Here is a 23,206-nt window from a genome sequence, read left to right as displayed (position 1 = left end):
GTAAAGGCACAAGAGGAAGAATAGGGTAATTCTGCAGTAGGTCATCAGTAAACTTCATTGGCTCAGCATGTAGCCAGGATTTTGTTATGGGTCTGTGGATGGAGGTGACAATGATTTTCACCTCCCAACACACACCCCCCACTGGGAGATATCTGCAATATAAGTGATGGGACTGGGTCAGGCAGAGGGATTAGATGAACAGGAAAGGAGTGAGCATGCACTCAATCCAGACTGAGAGAGTGAGTTGGGGGCAACTGAAAGGCAAGTAAGTAGGGCTAAGGTATACACCACTATTTCAAATCCCTGTCTGAAGTGTGAGCCCAGTGGATACTCACAATGCTAAAAATCAGATGCTGAAGCCTTACCATGTTATTAGTGGTATAAGGACTGAGAAGACTGTTTCAGTTTCATTCATCTTGTTCCTATATTGCTAAATACAATGTTTTCCATTCTTCAAACATTCTAATTTCAGTTACAATAAAAATATTGGCTTCTAAAGGACGGTAGCTCCCAGTTCTTCCTGGAATAACTCCACAGATGTCAACTGACACAGTTTTCAAATAGAGGAAAGAACCAAGCACAGAAAAGTGAAATCTAACAATTTAGAATAATAAGAACCGGAAAGACTGTACTGATTAAATCCTGAAATGAAGGTTTTATTTGTTGTTTATGGAATAAGGGTTTGTATTAATTTCAAGTTGCAAACATATTGTAAAGCCATATCAAAATGGATTTCAGGAAACAAGAAGATAAGTGAAAACATAAATTAAATCAATGACACACATATTAATCTTAATGGGTTGACATAGAGGATTTAATGTCTTTTAAATTCAACAGTAACCTTAATAGAAAACTATTGGAGTTTGTGCTGCTTACAGTCTGTGGTCAACTTCAAGGACTCAAACACTGATTCCATCGGAGAGATTGCTACTTTACTTATTTTTACATTTGTATAGGTAAACTAATTGTGAAGAGCTATAGTAAACTAGATAAAATTGGAATAGCACAAAAGTAGAATATTTGTTGAGAGGATATTTGAAGATCAACTTCCTTTAAAATACAAATTGCTTCCTAGTCCTTAACGACAATTTTTTTTGAGTTATGCTATATAAAAATTATGTTCAAAAGTCGTATCTAGACTCAGTGGTTCACAAAATAAAATACAGAAAATGAGCTTAAAATCACAAAGCAGAACTCTCAGGGGAAAAATCAGCTTCAAAGTAAAATGTAAGGTAGGATAAAATCAGTTTTTATAATTGAAACCACTTTAAAAAGTTAAGAACAGTAGTATAGGGGTTGGGCACCATGGCTCACGCCTGTAATCCCAGCACTTTGGGAGGCCGAGGCGGGCGGATCACAAGGTCAGGAGATCGAGACCATCCTGGGTAACACGGTGAAACCCTGTCTCTACTAACAAATAGAAAAAATTAGCCGGGCATGGTGGTGGGTGCCTGTAGTCCCAGCTACTTGGGAGGCTGAGGCAGGTGAATGGCGTGAACCCAGGAGGTGGAGCTTGCAGTGAGCCAAGATAGCACCACTGCACTCCAGCCTGGGCGACAGAGCGAGACTCCATCTCAAAAAAAAAAAAAATAAATAAAATTAAAAAATAAAATAAAAAAGAACAGTAGTATAAATAATAATGGTATCACATGCAAACCTGTTGGATCTTTAGAAAGTATTTTGATTTTGGTTATTTTCACAAATTAGAGCTTTTTTTTTTTTTTTTTTTTTTTTGAGACGGAGTCTCGCTCTGTTGCCCGGGCTGGAGTGCAGTGACCAGATCTCAGCTCACTGCAGGCTCCGCCTCCCGGGTTTACGCCATTCTCCTGCCTCAGCCTCCCGAGTAGCTGGGACTACAGGTGCCCACCACCTCGCCTGGCTAGTTTTTTGTATTTTTTAGTAGAGACAGGGTTTCACCGTGTTTGCCAGGATGGTCTTGATCTCCTGACCTCGTGATCCGCCCATCTCGGCCTCCCAAAGTGCTGGGATTACAGGCTTGAGCCACCGCGCCCGGCCAAATTAGAGCATTTAAAATGTAAGTAGATACATTTAAACGTAACATATGATGTGTCGCTATAAGTTATTTTTAAAAATCTTAAATACTTTTGTCTGTGTTTAAAGACTGGTTCCACCACTTAGCAGCAGTATGACCTTGGACAAGTTATTTAATCTCCTTGTCTGTCAATTTCCTCAATGTAAAATGAAGGTACAATTTGCTGTAGTTGGTTTTTGTGAGGATCAAATGAATAAACCAGAACAGGGCCTTGTGCAAGGCATACACTGCCTAAGTGTTTGCTGTTTTTATTATGACATGTAATAAGCAACTCGGGGAAGTAATTTACCTCTGAAAAACTCAGCAGATTTAACAAGGGTAAAAATAAAGATTTTTAGTCATATAGGTTCAGGGCAAGCATGGGGGCTCAAGTCTGTAATTCTAACGGTTTGGGAGGTTGCGGCAGGAGGACTATTTGATCCCAGAAATTCACAACCAGCCTGAGCAAAATAGCAAGACCCAATCTTCACAAAAACAAAAATCAAAACATTATCCAGGCATGGTGGTAGAGGCCTGTAGTCTTCACTACTTGGGAGCTGAGGCAAAAGGACTGCTTGAGCCCCGGAGTTGGAGGCTGCAGTGCGCTATTGTCAGGCCACTGCACTCCAACTTGGGTGACCAAACAGGACCTTGTCTCTAAAAAGTTAAATAAACAAATAAGTGTAATACAGGCTGTCCCTTTCATTAACATTTATCAGTAGATTTTACATTATATATTTCTGGGAGCAAGTTTTCAACTGGATTTTTTTTTTTTTTTTTGAGACGGAGTCTTGCTCTGTCGCCCAGGCTGGAGCGCAGTGGCTTGATCTCTGCTCACGGCAAGCTCCGCCTCCCAGGTTCACATCATTCTCCTGCCTCAGCCTCCGGAGCAGCTGGGACTACAGGCGCCGCCACCATGCCTGGCTAATTTTTTGTTATTTTTCAGTAGAGACAGGGTTTCACCGTGTTAGCCGGGATGGTCTTGATCTCCTGACCTCGTGATCCACCCGTCTCGGCCTCCCAAAGTGCTGGGATTACAGGCGTGAGCCACCGCGCCTGGCCTTCAACTGGATTTTTAAAAAAGTTTTAGGGAGGTATAATTGATACACAAATTACACACTGAAACGTACAGTTTGAAAAGTTCTGACATATATATATATATATACCCTCAAGAAAGCCTCACTACAATCAAGATGGAGAACATATCCACTACCCACAAGTTGCTTCATGCCACTTTGTAATCTCTACCACCTCTCCACCATGCAACCACTGATCTGCTTTCTATTACTATGTATTTGTCAACGCTAATATGTTTAATCAGCAATTAATGGTGGTATTTATTAAATATATAACTGACAGTAGGAAGAAAGTTAAGAACTATAAAAAGATAGCTTATATTGGTAGGCAAAAAACCCTAAAAAAGGTAATTTTTAATGATGGAGGCAATTTAGGGTACTTATGTGAGAAAATTAGAAATAAAAGTTGCAAGTAAAAATTTATGAAAAAATTATTTAACTAAGAAGTAAAGTTGATTTGTGATATTACATTGTAATTGACGGTGTTGCTAACATCTTCATTTGGCTTTCATATTTTTACATTTCACTCACTAAGTCAGGCTACAGGGGTGGGTTGCTTGTTTATTAGTGCCAGGAACTAGGAGGGATCCTTGTGACAGGATCCATATGTGGCTATTTAAACCCGGTCAAGAGCTACACATGACTAGTAGCTACCACGTTGGACAGTGCAAATATAGTAACTTCCGTCATTGCTTAAGTGCCACCTTAAGCGCTGATTTAGAAGACTTCTGAGGTTGTGACCTATGACAGAAATGAGAAGAGTCTAAGCTGAAGCTACAGCAATGAGATGAACAGAAGGCATCTCTCTGAGATACTCAGTGTGATGAAAAGCAATGTGGGGGGTGCCTTCTAGGTTTTTCCCTAGAGTAAAGAGATGGACTATAGAACCATTTACCAACATTAAATGTCAGAAGAGCAGGATCTGGGAAAGGGGATGAAATCAGATTTGGATCCACTGACAGAGAGGCAACTCTCGGACAGGCCAGCTGTATCTCAAAGGCTGACGGATCTCAGAATGTGATCTGTGGAAAGTCTGTGGAGACAGAGCACCAAGGAAGGAACAGTAGCCATGGGTAAGGACTACAGCCATGCACTAGGGTAAGGGCACTCAGGGAAAGTAGGCAGCATGAGACGGTCAGAGGCTAACATCAGGGCCTGGGGCACAGTAACATTTAGGAAAGGGTTTTCAAACTGTGAATAGGTAATGAAATCAACAAAAGAGATCTCCACCAGCATTTAAAAATAGTATAAAAATATTAATGTGCTTTACATATAACTTGGGTAAAGATCTTTTCTTGTACCTTTTTAATGAATATATTTACACACATATAGGTATACCGGGTTGCAAGGTAAAACATGTATCTAGGTTGTATTCCAATTAGTTTGAATCTCACCAGTTTACAAAATGAGCACCATCGGCTGGGCGTGGTGGCTCACACTTGTAATCCCAGCACTTTAGGAGGCCGAGGCAGGTGGATTACTTGAGGTCAGGAGTTGGAGACCAGCCTCACCAACATGGTGAAACCCTGTTTCTACTAAAAATACAAAAAAATTAGCCGGGCGTGGTGGCATGTGCCTGTAGTTTCAGCTGCTCAGGAGGCTAAGGCAGGAGGATCACTTGAACCTGGGAGGCGGAGGTTGCAGTGAACCGAGATCGCTCCGTTGCACTCCATCCTGGTGACAGAGTGAGACTCCATCTCAAAAAAATAAGTAAATAAATAAATAAAAAAAAATAAAATAAAATGAGCCCCATAGACTATCAGCTACATGGGAACTGAGATAGTGTCCTTTTTCTCATCACTGCCTGAAATTCTGGCACATAATAGGCACTCAGTAAAGACATATTGCATAAACGAATAAATCAACAAGCCAGAGAAGAGGAAACCCAGTATAAGGGTGACTCAGAAGTTAAATAATAAGAAAAAAGAGAGAAATAACCCAGTGTCAGATGTCAGTGATGTGACAATATTGAGAGCATGGATCACCTTATCTTTGTAATTCCTATGAATTGGCAGCATCCGGAGCCAGACTGTAGAGGTGAATGGGAAGGGAGAGGAGGTGGAGAAAAGACAAATGAGAGTGGATACTGAGAGGCTGTTTTGTATTGAAGATGTGAAAGTTCAGTATGTATTCTGAAGAAATTATATAGAAAAGGCAGGTTCTAAAAACGTGCTGCCCAGGAAAGGAGCCACTAGCTACACTTAGCTATTTAAATTAAAATAAAAAATACAATTTCTTAATCACACTAGCTCCATTTCAAGTTCTAAATGGCCACATGTATCTAGAGACTACCATACTGTGCAGAGCTGATTAACATTTCCTTCTTTGCCGAAAGGTCTTTCGGACAGTGCAGCTCTAGACAAAAGTTTTAATTCATCATGTTTGTGGCTGGCTTCAATAAACAAGTTTAGGTTAAATCAATGCACAGCATCGCACAATCTCTTCCTACCTAAAACATTATCCAAACCCAGCAGAAAAACTCTTGTGGGATTATATTACAATCTATACATAATAGATTCACATCTGGTCTCAGTGGGTGAGAGTCAACCTTGGAAGAGGCCAGTGGAGACTTTAAAGGGGATGCTAAAGCTCAGGACGTGATCTAGAGGTCTGGGCATTCTATGTATTCATAATGTTTTCTTACCAAAGATTTGTGACAAGTGGCAGCAGTTTGTGATTGCTAAGCATTACACAGAGAAAAGGAGCTATGCAATGGGGTATAAGAATGACAGGTACTGGAACAGTGCTGAATAAGAAAGGTTGGAGAATTCAGGCTAGGGTAAACAGAACATCTTGGGTAAAATGAGGTTATTACAGTGAAATTCTAGTTCTACAAAATTAAAGTGACTGGTAGAGAACAAATAAATCATGTTTATCACATTTAATTTTTATGGTTTCTGCATGGCACTTTAATAACAAAAAGGACTGTAGTAGAAGACTGAGGCATTATTATCCATCAAAGCTGTCCACTTAGACAATGTTACTCAAGTCCTGCTGACTTACTGAAATTAGAAAAATCACTTTTGTAATTTTAAAAACAAAACCTCCAATTTAATGGAAAATCTCTGTTTTCAATCACCTCTTTTAAAGGAATATATTTTGCTCTGCTCAATTAAAAAAATCGTTATTCATGGGATGAAGGGATAAAAGAAATGGACTGAGAACTGTAGAACTCTTGGCACATGACTCCATCCAAACCTCTGGGTTACTAACAGACAGACTTTAGCATGCCTTCTAGCAGTGTAAGATCATGTCCCTAGGATAACCCCAGCTCCCCCATGAAAATGCCTGCTTGAGAAAACTCAATGCTAAGACAGGAGGATTTACTGTTTGTTCTAGCCAACACCTGATGATAGGCTCCTGATCTCCCTTTCTCAGGGCGTTTATTAAGGGCTTACAATTATGAATCCTTCTTTCTTCTCTTTAAGGTGTTTTATGTGTCTGCTACAACTCAAGAGGTCCTTTTAAAGGACCTGAGAGCCATTCCTCTGAAATGGATCGTCAAGAAGGGCAGAGCCTCCACCTCCCAATATCAGTGCAAGAATAGCACTCGAGGCTGGGCGTGGTGGCTCACGCCTGTAATCCTAGCACTTTGGGATGACCAGGCGGATCACCTGAGGTCAGGAGTTTGAGACTAGCCTGGCCAACGCGGGGAAACCCTGTCTCTACTAAAAATAGAAAAATTAGCCAGAGGTGTTGCCATGCACTTGTAATCCCAGCTACTCGGGAGGCTGAGGCAGGAGAATCTCTTGTACTTGGGGGGCTGGGGGTTGGAGTGAGCCAAGATCGCGCCATCGCACTCCAGCCTGGACAACAAGAGTGAAACTCCGTCTCAAAATAAATAAATAAATAAATAAATAAATAAATAAATAAATAAGAGTAGCACTCTAACTTCTACAGCTGCTAGCTAGCAGACACATCTGGCCTAATCGCATCTATGCCAATCAACTCTGTAACTTTTCACTCCTCTGACACTATGGAGCCCTGATCACCTTCCTTCCTTCATTCTCCCTTTGACATGCCCAATCACTTCTGTAGAAATCGGAACAGATGTCAGTTCTTCTCCTTTCTGTAAGTGGTTACTGAATAAAGTCTTTTTCACTGCTTCAATGTCTAGCTGGGTTATCTTTGCCAGGATCCAAAAAGAAGGGGAACTCAGCCCATTTGCCTTTTCCATCTGCAGGGCAAACTTTGAGTTGACTCCGAAGAAGTTACGCCTTTTGTAAAAATAAAGCATGCCACGCTGAAGCCCTTCCCCTTAGGCCTAGGCCCTCGCCTCACCAAGCGACAGGTAGAGGTGACAACCGGGTCGCTCGTTCATGGACCCAGGTAACGACACACAATGCCATGGAACAAAGTCCTGCTCATCGAGGGCATCTGACCCTGGGTGCACGAATGAATTAACTGAGTTAATGTTGACTACGTTCCTGATTAGTATTCACGGAGTAATTGGTGACCACACCAAAATGTCGTTCAAGTGCGAGGTCCAGAGGCCTCGAGGGCTGGGATTTACCCATCGGAGCCGTCCGCTCACACGCCGTTAGTAAGGGTTCCGCCGACTTCACTGGAGGGAGTAAAGTCACTTTTGGAAATCGCCTTCGCCAGCGAAGTCCGCCATGGTCCGGACTGGAGTCGCCCCAGGAGCCGCTACCGGAACTTGACCAGCTCCCTTTCGGCGTCGCGCCCGCCTTCCTGGACCAGACCGGAAGTGGCTTCCGGACAGCCGCCGCCGCAGCTCCGTAAAGCAAGATGGCACTTCTCTCTGAGGCTATTATCTCCATTTTATAGCTAGTATTCCTCTTCTCACCAGTTACTCTCGATTTCCATCCCGCGCCCTAATTTTCGTCAGCACCACATTCATGTTTTTCTTTCATTCAGCCTTGGTGGAGGATGGTCTGGAGGCAACCTAGAACCAGCCTGAGCAGCGTGGGGCACCATTTTGTACGGAAACTGAAGGCAGGGCGGGGGCGTGGGAGGCCTCCCGAGGAGGCCCGGCTTGAGAGAGAGCGTGGGGGGGAGGGCGTTGTTCGTCGATGACGTATTTCCGCTTCTGGTCTCCCTGGTCGTTTTTGGTTGGATCGGCTCGTTGCGGGGAGGGAGGGGGAAGATTGTTTGCTGCCTAGAAGCTCCGCGGACGGGAATGTAAACTGAGGTAAGGCTGTGAGGGGGGCTTTTGCGCATGGCTGGGTAGAATGGCCCGTAGTAGGGTCCATGGGATTGCAGGAGAGTGTGGAATTGGAGACGGGAGGCTTAGATTGTCTCTGGGGTTGGACAGAAAAGGTGGGGTGGGGCTCGGGGTTACAAGGTGAATCGCAAAGCCGGGCGGGGGTGGAGTGGGAAGAGCCGGGGACCGCAGGAGATGGAGGAGAGCCTAGGGGTGCAGAGGAAAGTCTCGAAGGCGCTGGCTGGGGAGGGGCTGGGTCGAGAGGAGCTGGGATGGAGGAAGAGTAGAATCTGAAGTCCTTGAAGGCTAAGGAGAGAAGTTGAGGTAGGGACTGGTCGGAATACATGGGTGGGGGCGTGGTGAGAGTGTAGCTTTTGGGAGACTATATAGAGTTGAAAGGGGCTGGTGGCCGCGGTTTTGATGCTGACATGACCTGGCCTTTGTTTCTCTGCAGCTCACCAGAGACGCTCATCCTACAGCCTCAGTTCGGGCCCAACCTTCTCTCTCCAGCTGCCACCACAGCCTGGAGGCGCCTGCCTCCACCCTCCCGAATGGTGCTCCTCCTAGCAGGCCTCGGCCCAGGATCCAAGCCCCCTTTGCCCTCAGCCTTGGAGCTGTTGCTCCGGGTTTCTCATAGTGGACTCCCTGTGGCGGGAAGGGAAGAACTTTTGCACAGACAAGGCTTCAGCTCTAAGAACCCCACTGACAACTTGAATGTCAACTCTAACCTAGTGTGAGGTTCTTCCTCTGCCCACCTTTTCTGCCTTTTGAGAAGAGAAACCCTTCTCCTGGCCGTCTAGAACCCAGGAAGCCCCAAGCTGGGGCCCTGGTCCCAGCATGTCAGTCCTCTCTTGTGCGTAGGGCTCTGCCCTCTCCCTGTCAGCATGGCTGAGCTCAGACAGGTTCCAGGAGGGCGGGAGACCCCACAGGGGGAGCTGCGGCCTGAAGTGGCAGAGGATGAAGTCCCTAGGAGCCCAGTCGCAGAAGAGCCAGGAGGAGGTGGAAGCAGCAGCAGTGAGGCCAAATTGTCCCCAAGAGAGGAGGAAGAACTGGATCCTAGAATACAGGTGAGAACACTGAGAGCAGGGAGGGAAGGAGAGCCCTGATTCCAGCCTCCCTGAAGAGCGTCGGATGAATGAGGGCTTAGACTTACTCTGTCCCCAGTCAGCTGGGGCAGGAAAGGAGAACAAGTTTGTCAACAAATCATTGCAGAGTAATGTGACAAGTTCCAAAGGAGTTGTGTGTCTGAAGGGCTGAGGGAGTGCAGAGAAAGGCCTGGCCTGAGTGCTTGGCAGGCATTGCTGAAAGCTTCACTGAAGGAGCAAAGTGTCACTTGGCAGTAGACGGACGAGGCACACTTTAGGTCAGTGGAGGGTAGGAGTGTTGTACTTTGCGGAGAAGCAGAGGGGCTGCCACCTTAGTTAGGGATGCTGTGTGAGAGGAGATGACTTTTTGGGAGACAGTTTTGAGGCTGAGTGAGAGAATCTTTTCCCCTTTCTCACCTTCTCAGCCGTACCTTTCAGGGATGTGCAGCCCACATTGCTCTGATAATGTGTTTCACTCTGGTAAACAGACCTTTCCAGTGTTAAAAAGGTAGCATCAACTTGAGATCTATAAAGAAACCCCATGTGTTCAAAGATTTGTAACTTTCATTGTGGCCAATCCTTAGTAACATACACACCTGGCCCTCAGGATGGTGGGTCTCCTAAAGGAATGGAAGAGCAGTTTATTGCCTTGGAGTGTCTACAGTCTAGTTAGTAGGACAGGTAGATCTTTGTGTAGGAGACCTGGGGCAGGTGAGGAAGTGAGGAAGACCAACTCCACGTGGAAGAGATGACTGGCCAGTCAAAGCTGGGTTGCAGTGTTTCAGGGGATTGGCTGAGAAGGACTTCCTGAGGAAGCTTCTTGGGCAGGTGATGACCAGGAGGCTTCTGCATGTTTGGGGCTTGAGTCTGCCATTTGGTCCGGTCACATCTCCAAGACTCTGATGTTGTGGAGGTGACTCTTCCATAGGTGAGCAAGAACATACGAAGTCTCAAATTCCTAGGCTTACCTGTCAGCAAACCTTTATTGGATTACTCCAGTGAGTTGGGAAGAAATCAAAGCCAGCCCTGGCAGTCTTCCTTCTCTCTCCGTGTGGGTTCCTGGGATATGTGTGTGTGTGTGGGTTCCTCTTCTGCTGTGTCCATGCTTATAATGGAGCAGTGGTGAGCCATTCGTTTCTGGCATGAGTCAGTAATTTATTTCTGCTGTGCCTGACGTTGCATTGAAAACAGCCAGTTTCTCTTGCTAATCCTACAGATTTATCATCCTCTGAGGAAATCAGTTGTAGTGAAAAAAGCCTTGGGCTGAGTTTCATGCTACCTCCAACCCCGTGATTTATGATTTTTATGGAAGTTTCTTGACATTTGTGAGCCTCAGTTTCTTCATCTGTAAAGTGAGCAGTTGGTCTAGCTGATTTGCACAACTCATTCTTGCTCTGCTCTGACACAAGTCTACAGTTCTTTCTCAGACTCTTTTTGCTTGTTCCTTGGTGATAGTTTGTAGATACCACTTTGGGAAAGAGCTCTCTCTGCTGCTTGTGGAGGAGGGCTGTGTGATGTGCATTATATGCCTCCCTGCAGCCTTCCTTGCCCTGCTCCAGAGGAGGTTTCTGCAGAGGAGAATCCACTGTGGTCTCTTTACTTGGCCTCTGCTACTCCTGTGTATTTTTCCAGTGTCTGCAATGGTAGTGGTAGGAAGAGTCATACTTGCATTGTGCTGTTTAATGGGGTGGACTAGCTGCATGTGGCTACTTAAACACAATCAATTAAAATTAACATGTAAAAATGCAGTTCCTCTGCCAGACATGGTGGCTCACACCTGTAATCCCAGCACTTTGGGAGGCAGAGGCAGGTGGATCACTTGAGGTCAGGAGTTCGAGACCAGCCTGGCCAACATGGTGAAACCCCATCTCTACTAAAAATAAAAACAATTAGCCGGCTGTTGTGGCGGGTGCCTGTCATCCCAGCTACTTGGGAGGTTGAGGCAGGAGAATCGCTTGAACCCAGGAGGCAGAGGTTGCAGTGAGCTGAGATTGTGCCACTGCACTCCAGCCTGGGTGACAAGAGCAAAACTCCATCTCAGGAAAAAAAAAAAAAAAGCAGTTCCTCAATGCTATACCGACAGTGCAGAAATAGAACATTCTATCGTCACTGACTCTTGTATCAGACGCGCTCTGTGAGAGTTGGAGTACACTGAGCTGGCATAAGGTTTACTTTGCCTCCAGTGAGCTTGTGGTGTCACTGGTGCAGGGAGGGTAAACCAGACCCTGGTCTCTCTTGCTAAACTGCACAGCACGTTGTGGAGTGTTGTAGGTTGTATAGGGAGGGAAGGTCTAGTAATAGCTTCCCTCATTTGATGACACAGGTGTGGCTAGGCCAGTGCTCTGACCTCAGCAGGAGTTAGTGTCTTCTTGCTGTGGGAGAGAGGTAGCCTGGCTGGAGGGGCGCCCTTCCTGGAGGAGGCCGGTGGCATTTTGCCCTTCTGTGGTTGGGCTTTCAAGATGAGGAGGAGATTGAGGTGTTCGTCTTTCGAGGTCCCTTTTAGTGTTGACAGTTCACCAGACCGTGCACATTGCTTTGATCACGTGTTTCAGTGCTTTAAGTGGGTGTTGATTTCTCTGGATTCTCAGTGCGTTTACTGGGTTTCCATCCAGAGTCCATAAAAAGTCACCAGGGAGCTTCCAAAATACCCTTACCTGAGCCTTTCTAGACACGTGGATTCTCTTAGTCTGGGTGGGGTGAGAAGGGATTCTAATGTTGCAGTCAGAGCCAAATCCACTGGGCCAGGTATATCCCAAAGGTAGGGCACCTGTTTCGATATTTTCTGAGCCTCCCAGAAAGGCTGTCCTTAGGATGAGGCCTCTCTGACCTGGGGCTGAGGATCCTTCGCAGGCAGGCAACTCCATGGCCATTTATGGTAGAATTCCTCTGGAAGTTGGAAGAAAGTCAGCTGGTGCCTACCTGGAGTGTGCTGTCCCTCCAGGGAAGGCTGCTGACTGTGTCTGCATGTCCCGATCTTAGTGGAGTTCTTTTGAGTCCTCCAGGCTCATCCTGAGACTTCCGAGAGGGCTCCAGTGGAGGGAAGAGGAAAGGAGCGTGGATCTAGGATGGACCTGGGTCTGTTCTGTGACTTTTGAGCCTCCTCTTAGTGGTTGTGTTCTTTCCTCAGATGTGAGTGCGCTCGTTTACCCGCTCCTTTCCAAACTCTCTAGGGTGACTTTGCAACCTCTGTGACCTCATCTAGAAGTATGGATTTAGCTTTCACAGGGCAGTCATCACCCTGGCCCCAGGTACCATTAGCTGGAGTCTTTTGATGGTCTGCACAAAAGACGAGGTGGGGTGGGAGCATCTGCAGCCTGAGTCCCCATGCTTTTGTTTCAGTGTCCTGGCATCCTGGGAATTTGACTGCTGTGCCCTGGGAAGGTCACCCTCCCTGCTGGCTGCTGGCTTACTGATGGATGATGCATGCTGATTCAGACTTTGTCCTCCTCGAATTCCATTTCAGCTGAGTGCCAGGAGTCCCTGGTGAAGCAGGCCAAATGGAATGTGTTGCTGACTGCCCAAAACCGTCCCAGGTCCTCAGTGGATTCCTGCTCAGCCTTTCCCTGTGTATCCCCTAGGCGGGCTCTCCCCCTCCCTCCCGTGCTGACCTTGCCCTCCAGGCTGCTTTGCTCCCCAGGCATCTTCTTGTCCTGTTAGAGAGAGCTTTGTGACTCTGAGGGGACAGATCCCATCAGCAGATGGCTTTTTGTAAATTGTTGGAGGTGCTGTTGGGATGCTAATTCCCATATGGAAAGATAATGCCCACTCCTGCCACTTGCCAACAGCAACAGCTCTTCCTGTCCTTTGTCCAGTAGTCACAGCCGATGCTGAGCCGTCCGGTGCGTTGATTGTCTTGTCAGGAGCTGGAAGTTGGTGACTGGGAGCATTTTAGGCCATGGAATCCAGTGAGGGTCCAGTCTTGGACTTTGATTTGCCACATGAACATTGCAGGGTGGCCTTTACCAACTAAACCCCCGCAGTCAATGTTTGCTGCATTTCCAAGCCCTGCCCTTTTCCTACCCAGGCTGTGGTCTTCCTGGATGACAGCACTTCCTTCTGTACTGAGATGTCCTTCCAACGGTGTCCTCAGTCCCAGGAGGGTGGTCACAGTGGAAGGAAAGTGAGATCAAAAGTTGGTCCTGGATCCAGACCCAAGTCTGTCACTAATTTTCTGCCTGGTTGTTTCTCATCTATCAAGTGCAAAGGAGCTGAGAAAGAATATTCCAGAGGAGGTGCTGAAAGAACTGGTCACTTGTCTCCCAGATAGCCTAAAAGCCCCTGTGGGCCACGTCAAGCCACAGGAAACTGGGCCCCCAGGGAGACAGGTTGCCTTTCACTTTGACAGGCATTGCCTTTTTAGGGCCAGTTAGGGTGATCATGTCAGTTGCTGGTGATGTCTCTGTTAGGAAGGCACCGTGAAACCTGGAGTTCTGTGTGTTTGGTAGCGTTGGTGCCGACCCTATGCCTCCTCTGGGGTCCTGAGCTGTGTTGGCTGCCTGTTCTTCCAGAATGGTTATTTTATGGACACTGGGTTGTGTGACACTGTAGATGCATCTACCCAAATACAACAACTTCTAGACCTTCGCCATCCAACACCGGAGCCACATGCCACGGTCTAGGTTGAGATGTGTCCTAAGAGTCAAGTGCATATGGATTTTGAAGACTTAGTTTAAAAAAGTACAAGTATGGATAATAATATTATTTTATGCTGATCGCAAGTCAAAATGATATTTTGGATATATTGGGTTAAATGTATTTTTATAATTTCACTCATTTTGTTTTTATTTTTTACTTTTAAAAAATGTGGCTTCTAGAATTAAAAATTCCATGTGCAGCTCCTGTTAAATTTCTGTTGAGTGGGTCTCTTCAAGAGAGTTGAGAGCAAGCTTGTTCAACCAGTGGCCTGCGGGTCGCATGCAGCCCAGGATGGCTTTGAACACGGCCCAATACAAATTTGTAAACTTTTCTTAAAACATGATGAGATTTTTTTGCGATTTTTTTTTTTTTTAAGACAGAGTCTTGCTCTCTCACCCAGGCTGGAGTGCAGTGGCACAATCTTGGACCACTGCAACCTCCGCCTCCCAGATTCAAGTGATTCTCCTGCCTCAGCCGTCCCAGTAGCTGGGACTACAGGTGTGCACCGCCACACCCAGCTATTGTTTTTGTATTTTAGCAGAGATGGGCTTTGCATCATGTTGCCCAGGCTGATCTCAAACTCCTGAGCTCAGGCAGCCTGCCCACCTCGGCCTCCTGAAGTGCTGGGATTACAGGTGTGAGCCACTGCGCCTGGCCATGATTTATTTATTTATTTATTTTTTAGTTCATCAACTATAGCTGGTGTTAGTGTATTTTATGTGTAGCCCAGGACAGTTCTTCTTTCAGTGTGGTCCAGGGAAGCAAAAAGATTGGACACCCCTAGTTTAGAGCCAGATTTGTGGCCCTCCTTAGGCAGAGTCTACACTGTTGTAGGTGTGTGCATTTCATATCCTCATCCTCATTCCATGACAGGTTTCTACCTTTGTGTTCTTCCTTTTACTGTAATTAACATGTTACACTGGTTTCCTGTATTCTTACCTGCTGACCCAAATCTTTGCAGGATCAAGGCAGGGGATGGGGGGAGGATACAAGGGATAGAAGGGACTAAAAGGAATATTGTGCGTGTCAGCCTGACTCCCGCACTGGGTTGCTGAAAGGCCTGAACGAGGTGAGTGGGGACCGACATCACGGCCATATGAATGGGAAGTGATTGTGGGATTGCTGCCAAGTGCAGGTCATGGGTCTGGGCAGCAGGCACTTGCTGGGCTGGGTCCCTCTGGCCTATCTAGCCTCCTGTCCAGAGACAGCAGGGGCTGGTGAAGGCAAATCCTATAGCTCGGCACCAGGTGTTTCCTGGCACAAGGCCCTTGGCACAGACCAGCACTGCTCCTTAGTAGTGTCCTTGGCTCACCAGAGGCTCTGGGAACTTTTGTGTTTTCTCGGGCAAGGGAGGATGACTTGAGGCCAGTACCCTTTCAGCTCTCTGCCATTTCATGGAAAGCCCTGGATGGTTCTGTTGTTTCTCTCTCCAGTCCTGCCAGGGGCCAGGGAGACGCTCAAACCAGCTTGTCCAGCGACTTCTCGCCAGGTCTCTCCCTCCCTCCCACAGGGTCTGCTCTGCAGGGACCTGCGGTCATGTCACCCGTTGCCCAGGCAGGCCAAAGGCTTCTTGGACTCTTTACACTTTCCCAATCTTGACCGTAGTCGTCCACCAAGCCCCTGTGATTCTGTGTCCTGCGTTTCCTTGGGATCTGCCCTCTCCTCTGCCACCTGGAATACTATAGACAGCCTCTACCTTTTTTTTTTTTTTTTTTTGAGATGGAGTCTCACTGTGTCACCCAGGCTGGAGTGCGGTAGCACAATCTGGGCTTGCTGCAACCCCTGCCCCCCAGGTTCAAGTGATTCTCGTGCCTCAGCCTCCCAAGTAGCTGGGATTATAGGTGTGTGCCATCACGCCCAGCTAATTTTTGTATTTTTACTAGAGACAGGGCTTCACCTTGTTGGCCAGGCCGGTCTTGAACTCCTGGCCTCAAGTGATCTGCCATCTCTGCCTCCCAAAGTGCTGGGATTACAGGTGTGAGCCACCACGCCCATCCCAGCCTCCACTTTTTTCTCCCTGGCTCCCCTAGGCTTTCGTTACATTGGCACCAGGCTCTGAGAGACCCTTTTGCCATTGCAAAAACGCCTGGTACTACCTCCCATGGTGCTGTAGCCTTACTGACCTTCTCACCTGCCAACTTGTCTGCCCAGGGTACCTGCTCCCCTTTAGTTCCTTGGCCCTTTGTTCTTCACTGGCACTTAATTTTTTGAGACAGTCTCGCCGTGTCGCCCAGGCTGGAGTGCAGTGGCGCGATCTCGGCTCACTGCAGCCTCTGCCTCCTAGGTTCAAGTGATTCTCCTGCCTCTGCCTCCCGAGTAGCTGGGACTAAAAGTGCACGCTGCCACGCCCGGCTAATTTTTGTATTTTTAGTAAAGACGGGGTTTCACCATGTTGCTCAGGCTGGTCTCGAACTCCTGACCTCAGGTGATCTGTGTGCCTCGGCCTCCCAAAGTCTGGGATTACAGGCGTGAGCCACCGCGCCCAGCCATCCACTGGCACTTTTGTGTCTATGAAGCCCTCCCAGCTGGGGAGCAAGTGTTCCAGACACCCTACCCTGACCTGCTGCTGCCCAGGTAGGTGACCTTGCTGCCCGGAGGGCACCCACACCCACCCCTCACAAGGCTGCACATACGGCCCAGGGCCTGCTGCTGACTTGCTGGGTTTCCTCACAGGCTGTAAGCTGCCACCTCTATGTCCTGAATTGTCAGGTGTCAGGGTCCCGAGAGGTGGTAAGTGTGTAGTAGACATGTGCTGACTGCGTGGCCCTGCCCTGGTCCAGGTGGCCATCCTCTCGCAGAGAGAGAGCCCTCAGGTCCAAGGAGACCCCTCCATTTGAGGAAGTGCCGCAATCTGATGGAGAGTGTGAGGACTCACCACGGCTGCACGCTGTGCATTCTCCAAACCTCAATTTCTTCATCCTGAAAACTGGGGTTTTACTACCCAAAACAAGGTAGAGTTGTGAGGATTACGTGAGATTGTATATGTCAGCTCCCAGATAGACAAGAAAGTATGTGGCAATCTCCATGTCTTCTTTCCCTTCCTGAGTGCCCCACCTCCTTTCCCTGGGCAAGTGGGGCGCTCTCTCTCTGTGTTGCTCCTGCCTTGCATGGTTCCCTCAAGGCTACTTCCTTCCACCGCACTAATTTGCCACCCCTCTCTGTGGCAGGAGGAGCTGGAGCACCTGAACCAGGCCAGCGAGGAGATCAACCAGGTGGAACTTCAGCTGGATGTGAGTGTTTTCTTCCTTGTGTGCTTGGGCTGGTCCTCGGAAGCATCTCTATCTGTGTCTTTCCCAGATTGAGGCAGTGGCAGTGGGAGGGGTGTGTCTGAGAAACGAGAGGAGCTGGGACCCAAACATGTGCCTTTCCTTTGCCTCGTTCCTTTCCAGGAGGCCAGGACCACCTATCGGAGGATTCTGCAGGAGTCTGCAAGGAAACTGAATACACAGGGTTCCCACTTGGGAAGCTGCATCGAGAAGGCCCGGCCCTACTATGAGGCTCGGCGGCTGGCTAAGGAGGTATGGCTGGCTGACCCATGTTTGAGGAAGGCTACGTGCTGAGCCTGTCCTTCAGGAGGCGGAAGAAGTGAAGGAGAAGGCATAGCATGGAGCCTTACTGTGATTTTTGTGGAAAGGAGTAGGTGAGGCAGGGTAGACAAGTTTGGATAAGCTTAGGAGTGGATAGTTGGAATAATTTTGCTAGGCCCTGGGCTATAGGGGTAGCCTCTAATTGTCTAGTACCTGGCCCTGGGATGACTTAGGGCAGGGGAAATATTGGCTTGGTGGGTGAGAAGTAGGTAAAGGAGCTAGTTGGGGATCCAGGCTTTGGATTGGTTGGTTGGTTTGCATGTGAAAGGCACACTTACAGGGGAGTTTATCGTCTCTAGGAAGTAGCCCTGGGAGGGGCAGTTTCTCCTTGGCCAGCAAGGTCCCCCAGACATCAAAGCATCATAAGGTGTAGGAAATAAAAGTACGATTAACACAGCACAGATAACTATGTGCTCACGTCTTGTGTCTGTGTGTGTGTGTGTATATATATATCCGCCAAAATGGGATTACACGGTGTGTGCTGTTTCGTTCTTTTACTAGCATTATCACATGGTTCCAGGTCAATCACTATACATCATGCTGTCGTTTTAAAGGACTGATTAGTTCATATTTTATTTTTTTAAGAGATGGGGTCTTGCTCTGTCGCCCAGACTGGAGTACAGTGGTGTGATCATAGCTCACTGTAACCTCAAACTCCTAGGCTCAATAATCCTCCTCCCTCAGCCTCACAAGTAGACGGGCTCACAGGCAGAAGCCACTGCGCCCAGCTTATTTTCTTATATTAGATGTACTGTTATTTATTTAACCAATGTCCTGTAACTGAAAAGTTAGGTTTGTTTCGTTTTTTGCTGGGTTGGTATGGCTGTGATGACTGTGTCTGAACTTGTCCGATTATTTCCTTCCGCTTGCCTGCTGACCATGCAATTGATGGTCTCAAGGTCATCTTTTCTGTCAGACTCTGTCCATGTTGCTAACCACCTTACACTGAAATGGTTTGTATTTTCCTTTGTTTTCCCTAGGGCAAAAGGCTAGCAGCCTTTGGGAGTGCTGGATTTCACACACCTACCCTCCACTGGCAAAATTTTTATTTCTTCTAGTCCATATCCTTATGAAATATTCTTTATAGAATGTTGCTTCCTTGGCATTTATCCTCAGCACAGTTTGGGGAATGAAGCCGACATTGCTAGTAGGCCTTCCTCCTTCTCTTATCCTCACATCTATTATGGGTCTCCATGGGCAGCTGGGGTCCCTCGGGATTCCCTGTCCTGATATCCCTCTCCCCGCAGGCTCAGCAGGAGACACAGAAGGCAGCACTGCGGTATGAGCGAGCCGTCAGCATGCACAACGCTGCTCGGGAGATGGTGTTTGTGGCTGAGCAGGGCGTCATGGCCGACAAGAACCGACTGGACCCCACGTGGCAGGAGATGCTGAACCATGCCACCTGCAAGGTGAGGTGGGCGGTGCCGGCAGGGCCCCTTGGATGGTTCTCATCCATTCTTTGCTATGTCTTTATCACCTCACCTCCTCACTTTTTCCTCCGTTCTCGCCTTCTTTCAACTTTGATTCTGTTTCAGGCAAAACCTGTTCCTAGTTTTCTGTCCTGTTTGGCCTCCAGTGCTTCCCATATTCCATCTCCCTCTGACTTAGAATGTCATCCTGGGCTCATGAACATTTGCCTCCAGGTGTGGGACTAATCCAAACAATTCATCCCTGGTGGATAGTCTGGATTCAACATTCACATTTTGTTATGTTTAGCTGTGTGACTCCTCACTTCTGTTTTCAGAATCTGCTCCCTTTCCTGCTTTTGAGCTCTGACAATACACTTCGAGTTTTGAAGTATAATTTATGTATCATTTCCAAGCTCCTGAAAGGGGACTGGGGAGCGGAAGGATCTCTGCCATTGGCCCTGTCTGCCACCTTCAGCTTGCACAGGGCAGGTGTCAGCTCCTCAGGGGGTGTTTGTGGCTTGTGATTCTTCATCTGCCCCTCGCACAGAACAGGCACCTCACTTCTACTCTAGAGCTCATGCAAATGAGAGCACGCAGCACTGGGGGAGGGATTAGGGGATGGTGTACAGTCTGGAGCTACCCCTGAACAGGGAGCAGGTGAGGGCTCCAGCCACTTTGTCTACTAGGACAAGTGGGCCAACCGTCCAACACCCTAAGCAGAAGCACCCCAGAGCCCCATTCAGCCTTGGCCCACGTGTCCTGGACAGTGCCCACACAGGGTGTGGAAACCTGGAGAACCCAGTGTACAGCTGTGGCTCCCCACACGGGCTCCTCTCATTCCCAGATCCCTAATCATTGGCACTGAGGGCTCCCTGAAGAGAGTGGCTGCTGCAGATGTGTGATGTGCTGACACATTCCCTTGATGCTCAAGTGGTTGAGTGGGCGCCAGCGTCCCTTTCCTGGCAGCAGCAAAGCTGAGTAGCCAGTGGTGCAGGTGACAGGAGGCAAGAACATGGGAAGAGGTGGCTCAGAGGCATGTGCCTGTGATGTGGTCCTCAGTGGTCAGGCAGCAGATCCAAGAGACACGAAATAAGCTGTCTTGGGGCTCCCAGACGCTCTGTTCCCCTGCGTGTCTCGGGCTCTGTACACAGTTGGGGGTTTGCAGAGGATGTTCCTGTTTGGGTTCCCCCCAGGGCGTTGTTCAGGTTGGCAGCCTGGGGCAGATGCCAGAGACTGAAGCCTGGGTCCCGGCTCAGTGATGTGTCCCTCTGGGCCAGGTGAATGAGGCGGAGGAAGAACGGCTTCGAGGTGAGCGGGAGCACCAGCGAGTGACTCGGCTGTGCCAACAGGCGGAGGCTCGGGTCCAAGCCCTGCAGAAGACCCTCCGGAGGGCCATCGGCAAGAGCCGCCCCTACTTTGAGCTTAAGGCCCAGTTCAGCCAGATCCTGGAGGTAGCTGAGGGGGTGAGGGGGAGGAGGAATGGCTAGGTGGGGGTGCGGGCGGGGGCAGGCATGGAAAGTGAGGGCCGCTGGAGGGGATGCTGGTCGGCCTCCCTGGGCCGTCTTGGTGAGGTGGCCAGTGGTGGGGAAGGGTGGAGGCACACAGGTTCCAGATGACCTTGCAGGAGTGGGAGGCAGGATGGGGGCTGGTGACGCGAATGTAGTTGGAAGAAGGGAGGTAAACGAGGAAAAGAGCTGGTGGAAGCCCGGGGATGGGGAAGAAGAACCAGCCATGGAGTGAAGGGGAACAGTGGGTAGAGGATGAGGAGCAGGAGCTGGTGGAGAGGAAGGCTCTGGAAGGTGGGGCTTAGGTCAGGAGCAGGATTGCTGGGAAGAACAGCCCAGAGAGCCAGTGGAGCTGGGAAGGGTGTTGGGGGTCTGTGGTGGGTGCGGAGCCAGCTGTCCGGGTACTCGGGGAGAGCAGGCCCTCAGACCTCAGTGCAGAGTGCTGGGTAAGGTGGAGCGGTGCGCCACGGGTCGCCTGACTCTGTTCTGTCCTCTGCAGGAGCACAAGGCCAAGGTAACAGAACTGGAGCAGCAGGTAGCTCAGGCCAAGACGCGCTACTCAGTGGCCCTTCGCAACCTGGAGCAGATCAGCGAGCAGATTCACGCGCGGCGCCGCGGGGGTCTGCCGTCCCACCAGCTGGGCCCTCGGCGCTCCTCCCCCGTGGGGGCTGAAGCAGGACCTGAGGACATAGAGGACGGAGACAGCGGGATTGAGGGGGCCGAGGGTGCGGGGCTGGAGGAGGGCAGCAGCCTGGGGCCCGGCCCCGCCCCCGACACCGACACCCTGAGTCTGCTGAGCCTGCGCACGGTGGCTTCGGACCTGCAGAAGTGCGACTCCGTGGAGCACTTGCGAGGCCTCTCGGACCACGTCAGTCTGGACGGCCAAGAGCTGGGAAGCCGGAGTGGAGGGCGCCGGGGCAGCGACGGCGGAGTCCGTGGGGGTCGGCACCAGCGCAGTGTCAGCCTGTAGTCGAGGGACCGGGGTTCCTGGCTTGTATCTGCTATCCTGGGCCGGTCGGGGCCCACAGGCTTCTCACGCCCTCTCCTCTGGGGCCTTGGCTTCCCGGAGGTCCCCTTCTCCAGTGCTTCCCTGGAGAGGCCAGCTGTGTTCGAGTCCTCTGTGCCTGCCCTGGCGTTCTCTCAGCCTCCCCCTTCCCTTCAGCAGGCAGCTCTCTCTGCCTTACCCATGCGGAAGGCTTGCCGTCGGCGCTCTGCCTGCCCCTCCTGCTGGCTCATCACGATCTGCAGGGCACTGACCCTTTGCTTTCCCTTTCTCCTCCCTCTCCTTCCATCTGTTTGGCTTCTTCCCTCAGGGAACTTGGTCTGGAAGGCACGGGGAAGCTCATCAGAGAAAATGGGTGCTGGGCCTGCGCACTTCGGTCAGAGGGGATGGACAGGCACCCTCCCGCTGGTTTTCTGGCCCCGCCGCCTTCCCAAGGCGACTCTGGAGGGCACCGTGGGTATGCCGCTGAGCCCTGCACCCCCGTCCTCTTCCAGCCTGCGCGTGTGTGACCTGTGCGACGTACTGCGCGCCTTGGGAAGACACCGCCTTTCCCTTCAGCGTTCCCTGTCATGACCCGAGGCGCTCTGCAATGTGTGCCCCAAAGCGGAACTTACAGGACCTGCAGGAAGCTGGTGTCGGGGAGAGAAACCCAACCCCACTGTCAACACGGGACATCCCGCACTCCAGACTGGTCCCTGTGGGTGTGGTGTTGGCTGGGCTGGGTCCTTTACATTGCCAAGGTGCTAGTGGGTCCCTAAGACGGCCTGTGGTGGGGTGAAGTCATGAGGTCCTGAAGGCTGAGACCCTGTCATTGCCAGCCTCACTTGCTGCACAGTTGTGTTTACTTTTTCTGGGTAGAGGATGCTGAACTGACTCAGCACCGTCCTGCAGGGCGGGGTTAGGGAATTTGGTGCTCAATTGCTCTCCCTTGCTCTTACCCAAACTCAGTACCTACCGCAGGATCCCTCGGGGCACACTCAAGCTTGTGCCAACCCTCTTAACTTCCTTTGTTACAGGGAGGGGTTGGCCTGGGGTGAAAAGTCCTGCCCTCCGCGGGGAGCAGCTCCAGCTGCCTGGGACAGTGCTCCCGGTTTGTAGGGAAGCCACACCAGATCTGGGTGCCTTGGGAGAACCGGTCCGTCCTTTTGACCCACCCCAGGAGAGTGGAGAGCTCTTGTCTAGGCCCATGTTCTGCCAGCGACCGGGATGAGTGGGCCTCTGGACTGCACACGGGGTCTGCAGGTCGAGGGAGGTTGGTCACGATGAGAACCTCGGGGTTTGAGGTGGCCGTGGGCAGAGCAGAAAGGGGGAGGGTGTGGGTGTGCGTGCGTGCACGTGCTGGTGTGTAAGGGGGAAAGGGTCTTTACTGGTTTTATTTAAATAAAGTAGTTTATGTAACAGTTAACATCTACTGTCCTTGCTGGAGGAAGAGAAAAGGCGCAACGATGAGGCAAGCGTTGGGGAGGAAAGAGCAGGGTGAGGCGGCGGGGTCTTCAGATGGTGTGGTCAGGGAGGGGAGGTGAAGGACCAGATTGTGTGAGCCGCGCTATGCATGCTCTTGGGGACGTGCGAGGCCCCATGGCCAGGGTGGTCATGTACAGGGCAAGTGTAGACAAGCAAGGGAGGAGTTGGTGCCTTGTGGGGCCATGCTGTGTGAGGTGACGGGTGCCAGGAGAGGGTTTGGTAGAAAGGGGCCTGCAGGGTGGAGTG

General features: G+C 49.7%; 1 protein-coding gene across 1 annotated transcript; it reads left to right on the top strand.

Annotated features, from left to right (window-relative positions):
* The first annotated feature begins 7,336 nt into the window (after positions 1-7,336).
* SH3BP5L (SH3 binding domain protein 5 like) lies at positions 7,337-22,901 on the top strand. Its single transcript, XM_023196570.2, has 7 exons — positions 7,337-8,260; positions 8,727-9,339; positions 17,160-17,222; positions 17,382-17,510; positions 18,827-18,988; positions 20,266-20,439; positions 20,993-22,901. The coding sequence occupies exons 2-7, from the start codon at positions 9,157-9,159 to the stop codon at positions 21,461-21,463; spliced, it is 1,182 nt and encodes a 393-aa protein (XP_023052338.1). The 5' UTR covers positions 7,337-8,260; positions 8,727-9,156; the 3' UTR covers positions 21,464-22,901.
* The last annotated feature ends 305 nt before the right edge of the window (positions 22,902-23,206 follow it).

This window comes from Piliocolobus tephrosceles, chromosome 1 (assembly GCF_002776525.5).
Source record: "Piliocolobus tephrosceles isolate RC106 chromosome 1, ASM277652v3, whole genome shotgun sequence".
NCBI lineage: Eukaryota > Metazoa > Chordata > Mammalia > Primates > Cercopithecidae > Piliocolobus > Piliocolobus tephrosceles.
This window is presented reverse-complemented; position numbering and strand designations above follow the sequence as displayed.